Source organism: Phalacrocorax aristotelis, chromosome 5 (assembly GCF_949628215.1).
Source record: "Phalacrocorax aristotelis chromosome 5, bGulAri2.1, whole genome shotgun sequence".
Classification (NCBI taxonomy): domain Eukaryota; kingdom Metazoa; phylum Chordata; class Aves; order Suliformes; family Phalacrocoracidae; genus Phalacrocorax; species Phalacrocorax aristotelis.
Genome location: NC_134280.1, coordinates 30,459,866 through 30,478,853, shown reverse-complemented (window position 1 = coordinate 30,478,853; position 18,988 = coordinate 30,459,866). Strand labels below are relative to the sequence as shown.

The window sequence follows — 18,988 nt, the reverse complement described above, 5'->3', positions numbered from 1 at the left end:
ACGGTCTGAAATCGGCCCCTGCTGTGGTAAAAGTAAAGCTCCCATTTCCCCCCCACCCCCAATGAAAAGAAAGTATTTTCCTAATGTCTTGCAAGCCAGTAAGTGTGATTTTTTTATTTTTTTTTAAAAGGGAGGGGGGAAGAATTAGCCAGGTGCAATGTTGACTTTGTTCAGCTTGTCAAAAAGCCATATAGTTGAAACTTCTCAAATCCAGATAGTTGAAAAGCATGGGTGCTCCTTCCTTTAGTTTAGCAAATACTTTGTGAACTGTCATCACACCCAGCACCTATTTGTAGCATGTCACTGAAATAAAAATACTAGGGGACAAATTTTAGCAAATGTAGCACAGTAGCACAATAATAAAATACCAGAAGGTCATTTGGAAAGTTGTTAGCACTCTTGTCACAGTTTTAGTCCCAAATAACAATTGTCCTCACCTGTCCAGGGCTTTTAGGATTGTGTGTTCTATGTGCTGTATATATTTTGTGCTCGGTTTCATATCAATTGATCTCTTTGTTCCAAGACTTCAGCAGCTTTTTGCCTGCTCTTTATTTGAGACTATGTAAAATCCCCTCAGAATGTGTTTTGCACTACAAAGGTTGTGAAGTATCTTCACTTTAGACTATCGTCTTTCAGTCTCGTATGTGACTTTCAGGCCCTGTTTCTATTGATTGAAAAGTAAAACTTCCACCGCTGACAGTGGTAGTTCTAAACTCTTATTCTTTGTTAGCCAAAACCAGCTGAGCAAAAAACCACTGCCCATGGCCAAATTAGTATTTGGAAAATATACCATGTCTAAACAAGGCCACTGACTAGTGGAGAGGAGTGGGGGGAAGGTTTCCAGGCAAAGGTGACTTGAATTTCTATAGCAAGGAGTACTTAATTTACAGTGGACCTATATGTTTCAAAACACAAGGTTGCTGGTCCACCATGCTTTGGTGTGTGACAGCTCTTGTTTGGGGAAAGATCAAAAGATACCGCATGGTATCTCCATTACTTGCTTGAGTGGATTAAACTTGTTATCAGTGATCAATTATGAGCACAGAAGCCATTTAATCTTCAGTGGTAAGGTGAGCGAGCTCTTCAGTTTTAAGATGTCTTGACTAGGGGATATGTAGTGAAAACTATTAGCTTTGTCTCAGCTGGTAGAAATGGGGTCGTTCACCTTCCTGGGGTCTGGCTGGCACCTTTGCAGAGCAGGATTTTGCCCTTCATAGGATTTGGTTTGGAGTTGGCCAGCTGCTACCCAGAAGGGCAGTTTAGCTGAGTACTTAGCCAGTTCGGTGCCTGTCCTTCACCCTGATGTGCACTTTGCAATCCTCAGCTGGTGTTTTACTGGCTTTGCCTCAGCCCTGCAGGCGGAACAGCTGATACATACATCTTGGCTGATGAAATCTACATATTCTTCCTGACAGATTTAAAGCCCGGGCTGCCTGTATGGGGATGGGTAAGCCCATCACTCTAATCGGCCTCGGCGAACAACTCTGTAGGTTTTCAGTATGTTCTTTTTTTTTTTTTAATCACACATAGAATACTTGTGCTTATTTCTTTTACTGTTGTGAACTCAGTTCTGCTGTATGTGAGCTCTACTCTCAGCTTAGGCTCTGTGTTTGTCCTTGGCTATGCCTTATATCTTCCTGACTTGTGGGTGCTAGGTATTAGTTCTACTGCCCCCAAAGAACTCTTGGTTGCTTGGGATGGGTTGTTGTTTTTTTTTTTTTTTTGTCCATTTATTTTGTGAAGCCAGTCCTGATTAATCTTTTGGCATAAAGCTCAAAGAAGAGAATGCCAAAAACAGGGAGTCTAAATGTCCAAGTCTCACCTTTGTTAGGATGGAAGAAGCTACATCTGGACAAAAGGAAGTGTTCTCAGACCTGAAAATTCCAACATTCCCACCCCCACCCAGTTCTTCTCTGGAGAACCCAGAGGTTCCCCATGAATTGTGTTACAAGAGACAGCTTTATTTATTGGGCTAGCATATTTTAAATTAAAACCAGCCCACAAAGCCAGCTTTTGCTAATAAAGGCCTTGCCTTCACAAGAAGGCACAGGCAGGGCATATCTGCTCAACACTTTTTTTGCAGTTGCAATTTATACCAGGCTTCTGAACTGGTTTGGGGCTTGACTGTTAATTTAGTTTCCTAAGAAAACAAAGCTTATGTTATAATGCTGTTTGCTCACAGTTTTACCCCTGCCCGTAAAATTTGAATCTACTTGACTGTTTCAACAAAATTTGACAGAGGGGAAGAGGTAGCAAAGATGTGGGAATATTAGAGGCTTCACAGAAGCTGGCGTCATAGGGAGCATCTCTTAATGCTGCTCTGTAAAATAAACCAGTGATGTGCATTGTGTGTTTGCTCAGCATCAGAGCATCCACATGGGTGTGCAGCCTTGAGGGACAAATACAGGAGAAAAATGGCTGCTTTAGGTCTACTACTGCAAAACAGGGGCATTTGTGTGTGTGTTGGCAGGGCTTCCCTCCCCTTCTGTCACATGCCAAAGCATTGTATTAATTAGTAAAACTATTACATGTGGATCGGATCAGGGGGAATGTAAAAAGTTACAGAACAAACCACAGGCCAACTGGTGGGAAGGTTTCGGGTTCTGAGTCTGGCCTTCTGCCATGTGAATAGACTGATACATACCTGTGCTGTGGAAATCCGAATGGTGCGTCTGCCCAAGGCAGTGCTGTGGTAGTGATGTGCGACTGAGAAGAAACTCAGCCAAATAGCTTTGGCAAAAAATATATAACTGCTCTTAGTGCACAATTGTTCCTTATGTTAAAAGGAGATAGAAAACCAGCTGTGTATTCAAACAGAAATAGGGCTGATTATTTCTAGGTATGTTAAAAGTTGCTTTATCACATGAATGGAACTTAGCAAACTAGGTAGCCTTCAGCGTAAGTAAATGAGTGAGCAGTGCAGGGCTAAATGGTCTTCAGACTGACTGTGGAGCGGAAGTGAAAACTGGGTTAAGTAGAGACTCTTTTTGCTAATTGACCTGGCCACAGCTGAGGACGCTTGCACCAGTACTTGTTCTGATCACACAAATGGCTGGCCTGCTTTTGCTCCATTCTCTTGTCTACCTTCTCAGTATATAAAACCAGGCATGAGTTTAATCAACTGTAAGAATGGGAATACCATTATTAATTATGCTCAAATTATCTCCTTACTCCTAGCTGGCAGCCTTCAAGTGCTGGCCCAGAGAGTGTGTTCAGATCCCATTGCTGACTAAAGAGCTGGTGAATTACTGAATCCTGCCAATAAGTCATTCCATGGGAGTTCCCATTCCCTCCTGTCAGGCAGCACTTCAGAGTCTCAGCAAAGCACCAGATATTACAGAGGATAATTCTATATGGGCATGGGGGAAAGAATAGCGAATTGGCTTGAGGTGTATGGTATTATTCCTCAGCGCTGTTGTCCTGAGAATGGGGAGAAAGGATTTGAAAGGATGCACTAGGAGGATGCAAACTGGCCATGCATTAAAGGATTCACAAATTATAACTGTGTATGAAGCATGTCTTTAGCTGTTTGTAATTCCATCAGAGGAAGTTCTGTGGGAAGAGTGGCATCTCGGCCCTTCCCAGCATTTGGTACTAAAGGTAAAAGAACCCATATTTTTGTGAAATTCAAGTGGGGAAATCCAAGCAAATAAAAAGCTACTTTGCAAAAATGTGGTTTTATTGCAGCCATTTGATACACAGCTAATATTTTCTGGTCCTGATTTATTGATGAAATTTTTTCTTGACTTATATATGCAAAGTGTGAGCTTACACTTTGACATTTATGTTTTTTCAGTGTTACATTTGCAGATTTAACTACTATTAGTGTTATTGCAAAGGCAGAATATAGCTGTGTAATCTGCAGCATGCTTGTATGCTATCTTCTACAAAGGATAAGTATAATACAAACATGCAGAATGTTGCATATGCACCTATATGTGCTATCACCTGGCTTGTTTCCACCAATGATTTTTTTTTTTCTTGACTCTTCATCTTCTTGGAGAGGGTCACAGCTCTGCATGTTCAGCACGACTGACGTAAAGGGTGCTGTTTATTTCACCTACTCCTAGCAGTCTAAATATTGGATGTCTATGCTAATCCAGTCCTCGCTGATTGGATGAAAGCCTAGGTGCCTAGAGGATGATTCATCTCATCTGCGTTGGGGAGATGGTCTGTGACAGTGTGCCTGTGAGACATCACTAGTAGGATGGGATGGGCCACTCTTTTGGAGTGGCCTGTCTCCCCACCCTGGGTTAGAGCCTGTAGCCAGCAAGCCTAGACTGGGTGGGCTAAATTAGCGAAGCTGGATTGTGTGAGACAAGAAAACGGGGCTATGCATCATACCTTCAAATGGCACTAACAGAGATGGGAAGGCTGTTAATTTAGGGCTCAGTCCTGAGCTCCAGCTAGTAGTCAAGGTTTCTATTGACTCGGAATGGTTGGTCTATCCTTTGGAGTCTATTTAAAAAAAAAAATTGAGTCTGGGAGTTGGGGGCTAGTGAACTCTTCCCTATTTCTGGAGAAGCTGATCTAGATTATAATTAAAGTGGGATTTGTACATAGCTGAGATAAGTAATGTGGGATTTATATGTTCCTTAGATAATTATAACTGGATAGGATCAAACCCACATGGCTTCATGAGGGAAAATTTTCTGCCCTTAATCTGTTAAGGCTTTGTTGTTTGGTGTGTTTTTGTGTTTGTTTTTTTTTTTTTTTAAGTCCATAAGAAGCACACAAAAAAGTAGGCAAGGTGAGTAAAGTGTCAAACTTTGGAGGTTTATGAGTTTGGATTATTTCGTTAGAAAGAGAATTGCTTTGGAAAAAAAGCAATACTGGGAAAAGGACAAAGTGTAATGCAAATTCAAACCTGGGTAGACATATGGGAGAACTGAGCTGGATTGTTGGTGTGTTTTCCTCGTGAGTTTGAGTTTTCCCGTGGTGGAGTGAATTGGAATAGACGCACAGAAACACAAGGCCAGCAACTGAAGTAATTCTCACCTTCTCTTTCTGTTTGTGCTGAGCAGCTGGAGCAATGTTGTATGTCTGATCTAACACTCTGAAAATTTGTTGCTGTGCTGCTGCTTCTTAGTCTGTTTTATGGCTTTATCAAGCTGAAAGCCTTTTGAAGTCTGTGGGTCATTTTCTTTTCTTTGTATTGTATGTTGTTTTTAAATGAATTAGCTTCTAAGATAATCTGTCACAGATTTAATTATGGTGTACAATCATGAGGGAGTTGCTTATTCCTGATACTGAGCAAGGAACTTTATTGAATAAGGAAACCAGTTGTGTACTTAATTCTAGTTTGGTCTTCTACTTCATCGGCTTCACTGTGGAGCTCCTCCAATCTTTTCTTTACTAAAAGATGAAAGAAGAAGGTACCTGGATAAAAAGAATAATAATGTGCCTCTTCCTTGACCATAAGAGCATGCAAAACCCTGAAAGTGGTGGAATTGGTGTTTTCCATACTTCACAGAAGAGGAATTATATTCAAGTGTCTTGGATTCTTCCTCCATGCTGTCCTCACCACCACTTTAAGGAGAGAGACTTGCTGTAACTTTTTAACCTCATCTTTCTGTACTTCTTTCCTCCCAAAGTCTTAGCACTTGGAGATGAGCCTCTAGGTGTTGATACTCCTTGTCTGCTCAAAGATGTGTTGAGAGAGGTTCGTCTGTGCCCACCAGCACTTTCTTGCTGCTAGTTTTTCTAACCCCTCTTTTCTTTGCTTGGTTCCAAGGCTGTTGTGTTATATTTTCTGTGATGAAAGGTTTGGGATTTATTCCTTCCCTCACTTTGCTAACAGCATACCTACAGCTACACTTCTTCCCTCTGTAGCTTGCTCTATAACATCCTTTAGATAGGGATGATTTGGGGTAATAGTAAATACCACAGTATTCTTGCTCTAGGCTCGGGGTTTGCCACACCTTTGTATGGACGTTATATGGATAATATTCTGTGTGAGCATTAGGAATAGGTGAGAGAGGCTTGGTGAAAGTTGTGCTGCTTTTTTCCCTCCATCCTGTGGAAGGTGCTTTCTCTAGCTATAGGCAAGTAAGTGTTTTCTCTACAAAGATGAAATGGTCCTTTCCCTCACCCCAAACTGAGTTGTGTTATTGATCTCCGAAGTAGTCAGCTACATCTGACTGTCTTGCTGGAAGGGGTGCTCAAGAGTTTAAAGCCAGGAAACCAGTACTACCTTTGCTTTTGGTAAGCATGATGGCAAGTTTATGTACCTGAACCTGAATGTCCAGGTACAGGATTTCCAAGGGCTTTAAGCCACAAGCTATTTTTTCCTCCTCTTCTTTATCACTCACTCTTGCTCTGTTTTTTGTTTTTTTTCCCTTCTTAAAAAAACAAAGCAGCATAAGTGGTCTATGCTACAGAAATATGTTTGTCACACTACATCACTTTGAACTGCATAACATCAAAGAAAATCAGTGCTTTGATAACTTGATTTGAAAGGATTGTAGAAATAGCCATCATTATGAATCACAACAGATAGGAATGGAAAGGATGGTGATTTTCAAACAGCAGAGCTTGTAAGGTAAGGGAAAATGTAAGGTAGGTGCCAGTGCCACATTCTCATCTAAAATACCCCAACCTTACAATTGTTAAGAAGCTTTGCAGAATATGATTTACTTGAGGATATGAAGAGGAGTGAGAAATACTCTGTGTAAAAATGTGTTTCTTAGGAGCAAAGAAACAAACATGGGCTCAGAGAAGGGCTGGAATAAGGAAGAAAACAATGCATGCTGCTTGGGTAGGAACTACTTCTACTTTCTTCTTTTTATAAAACCACCCTTCCTGAAGGGAAGAGTATCCAAGATTGCTTGCTGAGACCCTCCTCACCCCGGAGACCTTCAGTTTTATGGACTGGACAGAGGGAGGAGGAGGGAAGCCCCCCCCAGGACTTATGCACTTTGTTATTTCTCTCCTGAAAAAACGCTGTGGACTGCAATGAGTTCCTGGCTCTAGGATGTTGCAAGAAATTAGGCCTTAAAATGGTGACTTCTCAACAGCAAACATTTTACCTTAGGATGATGGCAATTCAAATTGGAGTTTAGCTTATTCTTGCCTTTAGTCCGACAGGTAGGAGCTAGGGCACTAAGACAGACTAGCAGCCTGTGGAGTGGCAGGGAATGCACAGTGGCTGTTGGATGATATCAGTGTGTCCTGTCCCATCCCCATCCTCCAGATGAGTAGGTGTTGACTAGTGGGGAATGTTTCAGTGGCATTGAGTTAGGAGACTTCAGTCTCACTCAGACACAGCTTTACTACTAGTACTTCATCAGCTGCTCCAAACATACTGAGCTAGAAAATACTACATGTCATTTATCAGTCTGTTTCACCCGGTGTAAGGCGATGGCTGTATGTAATGAATGCTAAAGTTGGAGCCAGCTGAGGTATAAAGATAGATGCTTTAGTGCTTTTCAGTGATAGGAAATTTAGAGGCAACTAGAGAGGAGAAAGATTCAGACCCTTCACTTCTTTTAGCAAGGCTGGCACAGAAGAACGTCCTGTACTGAGGTTTTGCTAAATCCTCTCTGAGGCTTGTTCCCATGTAGCTTGGGAAAGGGGAATATTCTCTTTTGTACATTCCTCCATCTTGCTCCCTGGACAGAAGTGGGCATGCTTCTCCATTTCCTTTACAGAGCAGCAAGATTTATCTCTGTTGTGCTTTTAAAAACATGGGCTCCGTAGCAACAGTGTGAGTACCTTCTGCAAGCATCTTCCAGGGCTACTAGTCATACAAATATCATGTCAGATGAACAGGACTGGTATTTCATGTCTCATCAGCTGCTCAAAACCATCACCTTTATCTATGAATGTGTTTTAAAAATTGAAAGAATAGTTTTATATGTACTACAGAACACTGATACTGAGCTTGTTACCAGGCATGCCTGCTGACTTCATCTGTCCCAGCATAGTGGAGCAGGACTGCATGGAAACTTTTTAAACTGACTAATCAGGAAACTACTTTTTTTTAAAAAAAAGAACAGGCGATGAGAGATGGGAAAATGCATGCTTTGCATTGATGGAAATATGAAGTTGTTGGCTTCTAAGTTCTGATCCTGAGCCACAATCATAGGTCATATTTTTGTAACATATTGCTGAATTACTTGAATTGACTTTACCCTTATAAAAGGCATAGCTGCATTCTTTCTGCCCTAAAAATACTGCTTTGCAAGAAGTTCTACTAATATTTACCATACAAAAATTATTTCTACAATGATGATAATTTATAGTCATAATGTTTGGGTTTTCTGTTTGATTATTAGCTAATATGAGATTGCATTTTTGGATTACGTATGTTGAGTTGTACCACTTAAGATACATGTTTATACTTATGCTCTGATCTTACAGATGGTAAAGAAGGAGGCACTAACATAAGTATCTCTTTGATCAGCTGACCTGTTTGTATATTTGCCTTTTTCAAGAAACTGCATATCCTCTCTTGGGGAAAAAAAAAAAAAAAAGGAAGGGGGGAGAGAGAGATGGAGACCGGACATGTGCCATGCTGATTTACTTGATAGTGTGCATTGCAGAGAATCAATGGCCAAATGGCTCTGGAGTGTAGAAGAGGAGGAAGTGAACTAATTGTGTTGGTCAGGTTATTCTAATTATTTTGATTAGAGCAGAGGGGACATGGCAGCATCAGCTACTAGGGAGGAGGAGGAGGAGGAGTTTGATTTATGCCTAAAAGTAGTTGAGCTGCAATCTCTCCTCAAATCAGGGTAACTTCTGCTGGGGACAGAAGATGCCTTTCGTGGGAGAGGTTACATAATTACACTAAATAAAATCAGTTATACTGACAAAAGCAGTCAGTTAGTTAACTTCTGCCTGGAAAACTTAACCAGTACTTTTGCTGTAAAAGCAATGTAAAAGGATTCTGCTAATCAGCTTTACTAACCAGCCCAGCAGAGACAATCTGAGCATATACAGCACATGCTGGAGTGGGGCTCTGGTGCTAATTGTGTCTGTAGCTGTAAATGTCATATGGGGACACTAGCACTTGAAGGAAAAGCAGAAATACTGTCATGTGTGCTGTGTCAAAGAGGTGTTAATAACGACCACAAACACCTCATTATATCTTATCCAAACATTTTTAGCCTTGCATCCTAAGCAGGTTGTTTAATGTGAGTGTGCTGCCTGTCTTCAACCCTCCACTCTAATATTATTTGTACCTGTTGGCTCATTTCAGCCACAGTTGAAAGACTGAGGTGTCAGATACATTGAGTTTCTATATGTTTTGTGAAAACAGGTGGTCAGGTGGAGGAGCGCTTTGCATTAGTTCTTTCCAACTAAAGCAGCAGCTTTTGACTACATTGTTTTACCACAGGGACTCCACACAAGAGGGTATGGGAAGAGGCAAGGGATCCAGCTGTGAAAAAAGTATCAGACAGACCTCAGACCTTGTAAGACACAGGATAATCCAATCGTAAGGGAAGAAAAAAAACACGCAGGAAACTGAGCTGTCACCACTGCTAGTCAAGGAGTACTCATTCTCAATGTGACTGCTGCTAACAGTTATTATTCATGGTTGACTGTGGTTTGCCTTGGCTATGCTAATTCTGTGGCCAAATCCTACCTGCCAAGTCAGCATCCCTTCTGGCTGTCAGCAGGAGCTGGCTTGAGCTCCTCCAAGCAACCAACAGTGGCCCATTCTGTTATGGGGAAAATGGGAGCTGTCTGGAGCGAGCACACAGTACTCCTGTGGTCTGGTGTTTTCTGTCTAGGCTTCAGATTGTGATTTTCAGAGGGCCACAGCTTTTACATGCCCAAGTCTCAAAGTTGGTCTCCTGCCTCTGTTTCTTCAGAAGTGCTAAATATCCTTTGACTGTTCTCTGAACTTTCTGTCATAGATGCCCAAGTTAGTATATGCTTGTTCAGTTTATTCCCCTGTTTTTAGGGAATGAGAAATGGCTTATTGGTAAAATAAACAAACTTTTAAAAAGGTCTCAGGTGGGGGAATTATTTTTTCTTACTGCATCCTGAGTGTGTACCACTGTCATGATATACAAACCCAGACTTTTCCCTTCTCTCTTCTCCAGGCTGTCAGCGCTCCATAGGCTTGTCCAATGGGAAAGCCAAGGTGTGCAGCTACAGTGGATGGTATTACTGCAGCACCTGCCATGTGGATGACACCTTCTTCATCCCTGCACGGCTGGTTCATAACTGGGACACTTCCAAATACAAGGTAATCTCCCTGCAGGTTGGCTTGCTAGCAAGTGGCCTGAATTGCTCTTTGGATAGAAATGCAGACATTGCAGTAGGTTGAAGGCTATAGGCATTGATTGCTAATACTGTCATCTTTGTCCCTCTTGCCAGAATGAGCCATGCTCTCTCACAAGACAGATATTTTCATCACAATTTCCTTAGCCAGGTGTAAGGTGTTCTGCCACAGAAGCAGCCATGCTGCTCTTTCTTGGTGGCATCTTTTCCATCATTACTTACCTGACTGTTCAAGAGACAGGGAGGGATAGAACACTGAAAGCTTTCTTTTAGCCCTAGTCTTTGCAGTTATTGAGCCCTTGAGGAGTACCTGTTTCATGGGCACTAGGGACTATGGATTGGCACTGCTTGGTGACGGATGCTAAATTGTGGAAATGCTGGGAAACTGGCTGGCATACCCAAACATGGTGTTTGCAAGGCCCAGTATGTCCTGTCTCTTGGCACAAATGCTTCAAGGACACTAAAAGGACATTTTTCTAGTACCAGACAGCTGAATGCACCATGAAGACAAAACTGTTGTTCACTTGCCACACAAAGCAGCTTTTCTTAAACTTAAGTAATCTGCTATTTGCTGCTGTCTTGGTGGCTGGTTGCTAGATAGGGACAACTGATTACATGCCTCAAAGCATTATGCAGGTAAACATGGTAGCAATGTTGTTTTGCCATCTTGGGGAGCATATGGTGAAAGAATAACAAACTCATAAGGAATCCAGATCATGCTAGAGCTTCAGACCTAGCAGCCACTGTTAGGAGAGGCTGTTTGATGTTTTGTCTCTGCGAATATTATTATTATGGGCTATTTGAAAAGGAAAAAAATAACCAGTAAATGCCCTATTAGAGGAAAAGCAGCTCTCTTGAAGAAAATTTGTCAGACGGGCAGATTATTAAAAGATAGCTAGAGCCTGCCATCAGGAAAATGATAGTCTTGAGCCATGAAATACAAGATTCTTCAGAGTTGCAAAGCATCTACGTGTGGAGACAAAAACCCCTCCCTTTCATAGAAACTAGGAATAAATATTTCAGAGTTTGTTCTTTGGATGCTTTTACCAAGGACTAAACTTGCTAGCCCATGGTAGTATAGGTAGCCATCATATGGGGCAAGTGTATGGTAAGGGAAAAAGACCTCATATCAAGCTGTCAGTGATACTGCCAAGAAAATAAACTGTTTTATTTTCTAAACCTGCAGGGTAAAAACTATGCTCGGTACTCTGATTCCTGTGGCCTTGGTATAGGCAGCTGAGGCACAAAAGGAAATGGGACTTCTAATCTTAAGCATTTATTGAAAAACTTAATCTACTGTCTTCGCACTATAATAGTGAGAAGTTGCCAGTCTGCACTTTTTGTAGATAGGCAGAACAGCTGCAAGGTGGCTTAGGAGCACAAGCAAATTCTTTGCAGATACTTTACCAGTCTGTGCCAAAGTGCTCAGAGAGGTGGAATTAAGAAAGGAACACTGTCCCTTAGGTAGGAAAACACTACAGCATCCCCAACTGTTAGAGCAGAAACTAAGGCAGGGAGGGAAGGCGAAGAGGACATCATATGTCACAGTGGCAGTGTGACAACTGAGCTGAGATCACTGGTTGGATCTCCCCAACTCCATCCCACCCATATATGGCATTAAATTAATAAGTAGTTCGTGTTATGTTGTGAAGTCTTTGGTGTTTTCCCCTTCTGTTCAATTCTTCAATTCTGCATACATGTGTTTTTATTTCTTTTCCTGCTGTACCTCCATGGGAACTAAGCAGTATTTTTCTGAGGTAAAGGACACATTTCGTCCACTTTTACATCTGTATCTCCTTTGTCCATTCAGAGATGAGGTCTGATGTTTATTTCTTCTGTATGGTTTAGACTATGACAGGTCTAAAAGGCATCTTAGTGCTGGCTGTCGCACTTAATATTTATAATTGTTAGTGTATTGATTAAATGTGCTGATTTGGCAAAGATGGATATCTTGTCCCACTTCCTTGAGGTGATCTCCGTAGTAATAATTTTCTTTGGGCTCATTTTTGAAGGAAGATCACTTAATTTGTCAGCATTTCACCTCCCATAACTGGCCAGTGTACCCACACAAAGCTGTGCAGCAACATGGCAAAATGAAGTTAAGTAACAGAGCTTCACCTAAATGCACAGCCCTGCCCCTCACAGGTAGCGCAGCAGTGCCTGAAAGGGGAGCTTCTGTGGTGTGTGACTTGCTCCTGTCCAGGCTCATAGCATATCCCAGAGAGAAAATAAGTATGTACCACATTGGATGGTCAGAACTGAAACAGGGCTTCAGTCTTCAAAAGCTTCTGTGCTTCACGCAGTCTGAAGTGTGCCTGTCAGTCCACCAAATGGAAGGAAAGTGAATGAAGAGTTTGAAAACCTGCACTCCTTACTGCCACCTTTTCCCTGTGTCTGCAGAGGTTTCTGGCGCCTGTCCTATCTGTGTCTGACAAAGCAAGGACCAATAGGTACTCTAGGACATGAGTTTTTATGGTGACACAGTGTAATTGGGCATGTTTCTCTTTTATGTTTCATGGACTCCTGGTCATCAGAGCAGCAGCTGTAAACTGTTGCATCAACTAAGTAAGTTTTGCAAATGCAGAGGTTCTTGTCTGCTTTTGGCCAGACAGGTCATGAGAAAACAGAAGCAGTAATAATCTGTAGAGTTGTGTCTTCCCATACCCAAGATCTTGAAAAACAACAATGCATTTAACACCTGAAGGCATATGGCTAGGAAAAGAAAAATCCTCTTGACTGCAATAAAAGCTCCTTGAAAGGACTTGGCAGTTGGGCATGTTTCTTCTGTCATAACCAAAGCAGCAGTTCAGTCCCCAGGGTCACTTTTTCCCTGTCTCCCTACTGTTTTCATAATTGTGTTTTTCATGTGTTTGTGTGAAGGGAAAAGAAAAGAGGCAACCTGGTGAACATCCGTTCTTCCTTTTACTTAAGCCAACTGCTTTCCCAATTTGCACGCAAAAACCAGTGGGTATTGCAGTTTGGTTCAGGTGGCTTCCAGCCTGCACAAAATGCCAGACAAGCACAACAGGAAATGAATTCCTGGTGCCAGAAAGCTTCAAGGCAAGCTGACTTCTGGTAAATTGAATTCTGAACTGTAAGTTTGCAGCCTCTAGAAAAGAAAGGTCTGGAAATGTTAGCATGTATCCTTGTATGACATTTGAAGCTAAAACCCTGTTGCACTATCTTCTCACTCTGCCTGGCTTATTTAAGAGGATTGTCTAGTCTGCCTAGTAGAATTGGAGGACTGTGAGTACGCTAGTACGTGTACTAGAATATTGCCTGTTAGCAAGCTGAATTATTATGACTGCCTGACCCTTCCCGTTATAAGACAGCATTTCAGCTTCTTGTAACTTTGCTATGGTTGGCAATGTGACTTAATGTTTTAAATGACCTGCGTGCCTGTGTCAGGCATGCAGAGTGAACCGACACACCTACCTGTCAGGCAGTGATGCTGGGCAAATCTATTCTTCCTGCAATCAACACCCCACAGGTACACTGTATTGGCAAGAAGAGAGAAAGGTTTGCTTTGTTCCTCTTTCTTCAAAGGCTGCATTCAGACCATGCAGCACCAGAGCTGCTGCAAAGTAATACTTTGTCATCATAGTGCACATGTACTGAGAGTCACTCAGGTGACCTCAGTTCTGGCATTTTTGTGTTCCTGTGCTCCTCTAAGGTTGTAGCCTCAGGAGGGTTGCCCCATACAGGGTTACAAGTGTGCACAGGCGTGGAGGTAGTACTTAAACAGTAATTACCCTCTGGTTCCTGAGACAGCAGGGCAGGTTGATGAGGAGCCCATCACTTCAGCAGAGGTTTAAAGCAAAGAAGTAAGACTATAAAGAACACTGGGCACCAGGTCCTCCTGGTGGGAGGTGCTAGTCGCTGTACCAAGCATTCATGTGCCTGCCAGAGAATCACTGAATATGTAGCTTAATTTGCCCATTGGTGGAAGAATAATATTTACTATAGATATAGTAGTTGTCAGGGGATGGCTGAGATATTACAGCTGAATAGTTTAATGACTGTAAAAGCAGGTTGTTTAACCGCAGTCTCTTGTGCACTGCAGTTGGCATGTCTCATAAAACATCAACATTGCTAGTATTAGAAAACTTGACATATTTGGGGTTTGTAGAGTTTTGTTCTACAAAACCCAAGTTGCCTGTGCTGCTCCTTACACAGCATGTTATTTGCTTCCATTCAGACAGCACAATTCCTTCTACGTGCATTATTAAAAAAAAAAAAAAATAATGGGATGTTTAATACAAATAGGTGAGGTATTTAATACAGCTTCAGGGCCTGGGAAGCTAGTGGAGTTATGGTCTGCTGTGTTTAAAATTGCACATTGTCTATCTGTGTAGTTATTGGTGGGAAGACTAGCTTTGGCATTATTTCTAGTATTTTTATTATGCATTATGAAAAGGCTACACCTGGGCCTTTTTCTGTAAGTAGCTAGTGACTCCTGTAGCTAGTAACTTGTGCTGGTTTTGGAAGTGGTGCTATTTATAAGGATGTATATTGCTTTTACCTACTTCATACCTTACAGCGCCAGAAGGGTAATAACATCCTAAATCTCAAGAGGTGTGCCATTTCTCCTTTTGTTAGCCTAATTCATCCCTTCCTCAACTCAGTGTATACACTGATTTAAAGGTCCAGGAGGACTAACTGAATTGTGGAAGGAATAGTATTTCTGTAGCACAGTTTCCAAGTGATCTGCAGCTCATTTTAGATAATCCCATCTTCTATTTTCCAGCTGTGATGAAATGCAGAAATAAGGAATGAGAGGGAATTTGACCTTCTCACCTCAGAAACAGGAGTATCTCTTCTAGTGGGAACAAAAGTCCCATTAATTTATCAAGATTACAGTAGCTCTTTGCAGGTGGAGGTGACCAGAGCACTATCATGAAAAAGGCATAAGAAAAATTTCTTACAGGTGAAACATTGGGAGCAGTACCAGTAAAATTCAACTTTATTTATCTGTGTTTAAAATAAACCACAACTACTTGATAGATATGCTTCTGATTATTTTCTTTTTACATAATTTTAACCATACTGGCTGAGCACAAAACAAATGGGAGTAGTACTTTACACTGGAGTTCTATACCCTGGGATAGTACAATGTGATTGGACTTGCAGTGTGTGTGTTTCCTTTTCTAATGTTGTGCTTTGGCACTTACCTAATCACTTGCTTCTTGCCAAAAAGAAAATCGTGAACAAACAGAAAAGTATTAATGGGGAAGAAACTTGGTCATCAGTTTTTAGACTTGAAAAACATCTCGTAAGCTATGTTACCCTACAGTGAAAACATGCGTGGCCGCAAATATTGCTGTACTTTGGGTAAGCAAGCAATTATCTCATACACTCAACTTTGATGGGCTTGATGAAGTTTGACTTGGCTATAAGCAGAGACAGTTGGATCTCTCTCCGCTCTGTCTTTATCTGTAATTGGTAACAGAGTAAGTATTCAGATGCAGAGAATAGCTGACAGATCACAGAGGGGAAGATCTGCTTAAAAAGAGTTGGGAGGAAAGCCTAGCTAAACAGATTGTTTTGTTTTTCAGGTATCAAAGCAAGCCAAAGAGTTCCTGGAATATGTTTATGAGGAGCCCCTGATTGATATCCAGCAGGAAAATCCCATGTTGTACAAGCATGTTGAACCTTTGGCAACTGTTGTCCGTCTGAGACAGCAGCTAAAATCTCTCCGAGCCTATTTGTTCAGCTGCAGAGCAGCAGTGGCTGAAGATCTGCGTAGAAGGTATGAACCACAAACACATACAGCACATGGATTTAGTTTCCTTGTCATGTTGCTTTTCTCTTCCACCCCGCTGCACCCCCAGTCTAGTTCTCAAGGTATTATCTGTTTAGAAAGATGTGCTTGTATCTGACTTCCCAGGCAGCTGGGTTATCTACTGCCAAAGAAAATGATTTTATAGGGTCTGAATATCTGAAGTTGTTCTTGACAACTGTTAGCCCAGGGGTCACACATTTTGGTGAGCATCTTTTACTCCTTGTCGAGTTTCTTGGCTGTGCGCTTTTTCAGTCAGGTGTGGTACCTCATGCTCCCCGCCATGGCATCGTAGCATGGTAGCCACTGTTGAGACCTTTGAAATGCCTCACAGTGTGGAAAAGCTTGAGAGGCCAAACACCTGTCCAGCACTTCTCTCTTCTGTGATATGATCTTGCACAAAGGCAGAGGCCAGATGTAGAACCCTGGCATATGACCCAGCATATAATTTATGTGACACCAGAGCAGTTACGATCTTCCACAGCCACTATCTTTTCCATCCATAACATGGCTGTGCTGTGTTTTGTTTGTTGGAAAACACATGATCACAGCACAGCAGGTGTTTCATATTAAGTTTTCTGTGGTGGAAACAGTAGTTTTATAAAAAGTGAACTTTGGTTTAGAAGTGCTGTATCTTAGTCCATTCGGCTGCTGCAGCATTTTCTAACAAGCTAAAAATGAAAAATCTGCTTAAAACCAGCACGTCACAGTTGTGACCCTGAAAAAGCCAAGTTACTTTTGTTGTGGATCTCCAAAAGAGATGGGGAGACGTCTCTGCCCATGCCATACTGTGAGGTGAGCAGCTCCAGGCACATGCAGCTGACCTGGTGGTAAATGCATCTGTAAGCATTTGCATACCCTAAGTTTATAAGACAAGATCACAAATAGGAAATCCACTGCTTTTAAATTATGAGGTGCCAAAGGGCAGGAAAGCAGATGACATAATTGACTGTATTTTGAGCATGGTGTTCTAGGGATGGGAGACCCGAAATCTCTGGAAGGGAGAGGAGGTTGCACTAGTGACTTTAGCCCAAGTAACGAGCGAGGTGGTCTGCTATTCAGTACATAACCAATGACATTGCTTTGATGAACAACAACTAAGAGAAGGATCTCTAGCAACAGGTTTCTGGAGAGCACTACTGAGTTCTTGTGTCAGACCCACTGTGTGTTAATATGTGTTTGTGTCTTACTGCTCAATTCCTATTATTTGATAGGGCAGCTTACAGTATTTTAAAAATTAGGATGATTTTTCTTTTATTCTCAAGGATGGTATTATCTTGCAGAGCTGTTTGCTATTCAGCTATAATAACTTTCCTATGCCATCCTCTTCAACTGCAATAAAACTATAAGGAGAATAAGATTTGTGAAGGCTGCTGTTCAGAAAAAGTGGCAGAAAAGAAATTATGCTTTCTGATTAATGCTGAAGAAAAGAATGCCCTGATTAAAATAGACAGGAGGAGGCACGAGACTGAATGGACTTGGGTAAGAGAGTGAAAGAAGAGAGATCAAAGGAGGCCTAAGCAGAGAAATCAATGGACTAGAGACAAAGGGATGAGGGAAAGCCAGGAGAAGGAGGAGATTCAAAGGGGGAAGAGGTCTCAGGAAATTAAGAGTTAATGATGAAAGCAGGACAAAGAGGGAGCCCAAAAACCTACCTCCAAAAAGGGGAAATGGCAAGTGCTGAAGAAATTGAGAGAAGAGAGAATGGATGAAAATTAGCACAGAAATGTTTGCATGGTCTTTTCTTGGGGAAGGGAGGAAAAAGAAGAAACTCTCTATCAAAATGAAACACCCAGAGTGGCAGAAGAGGAAACTGGGAAATACTCCAAATGCTCACATTTCTTATCTAAGGGTTCCTTCACACTGTTTCCAATTAAAGCTCTCTGTGGTGGAGAGTAGGACCCTGGCCCAAGAAGGTTTGCATTTGTACTGGGGAAGCATCTCCAGTTTGGTAGGACTTGTTAAAAGTGCTGTAAAAGCCAGTGGAGGAATGTACAAAACACACCTTAGAGTCTGGCTCCTTCTTCGTCTGTGAAGTCTCTGTTGGGGTGGGTTTGGTGCTCAGTTGGTCCCTCAGATCTCCCCTGAGAGGTTTGCAGAGATGGAAAGGAAGAAAAGTTCTTTTCCCTGAAGGAGTTATTCCCTGCTCAGAACTGGTCCCAATGGCTTTCTTTTCTGCATGTAACATCACAGTGTGCAGACATTCACTATCAATATGATGGCTTTATAGAGCACAGCTGAAAAGTAAATGAAGAAAATATGTGATTTAAATTTCCCTTTGGCTCATCACATGAGCAAGTTGCAAGAAAAGGAGGAGTTTAAACAATACAGTGAGACAGCATTCCTAAATTCAGTACTGTTTCCTTGTTAGAAATGAAAGGCTGGGGGAGAGATTCCAGTTATCTGCCCTGCTCTAAAAACATTCTTTTTCTGTTTGGTCTTTACCTTAGTATGTGAATGACTATTAATCATGAGAAAGCGAATATAGCATCTTGAAGACCTGTCAGGCCCATATAAACAGACTGAAACAAACTGTTAATATTGCTGTCTAGGGGGAACTAAAAACAGACTGATTAATTGTATTGGCACCTTGCTGCCTTTGGGACTCTGATAGAGCCTGCCTTATTAGGGAAAAGCAGATCACTCTGAGGTTTCTTTTATTAATACTATTTGCATTATCATCATCTTTAAATCTATACCTTGCTCTTGAACCCAGATCACAAAATGAAGATGGCAGTGAAGCTGGAAATTCTTTGTGTCCTCTGGGAAGACAAAACTGTTTACAGTGCTTACAAGTAACTTTTTCTGAAGAATTCCAGATGGCTATAAACCAGGTTAGCTCAGGATCCAGTTGGCTTAAATGTGGAAATGTTATTTATAATGCCTGGTGTGCGTAGATAGGTACTTTGGGAACTTTGAAACTTGGCATCTAGCAGAGAACTCAGGGCTGAACTACATTGTGAACTTGGAAGAAGCAAG

General features: G+C 41.7%; 1 protein-coding gene across 1 annotated transcript in view; it reads left to right on the top strand.

The window, feature by feature from the left end:
- The window catches only part of PLEKHM3 (pleckstrin homology domain containing M3), an 86,822-nt gene that overhangs the window by 27,999 nt on the left and 39,835 nt on the right, over nucleotides 1-18,988 (top strand). The window contains exons 5-6 of the mRNA XM_075093751.1: nucleotides 10,050-10,195; nucleotides 15,786-15,979. Of these exons, the coding sequence (XP_074949852.1) occupies nucleotides 10,050-10,195; nucleotides 15,786-15,979 (340 nt within the window). The remainder of the gene's footprint in view (nucleotides 1-10,049; nucleotides 10,196-15,785; nucleotides 15,980-18,988) is intronic.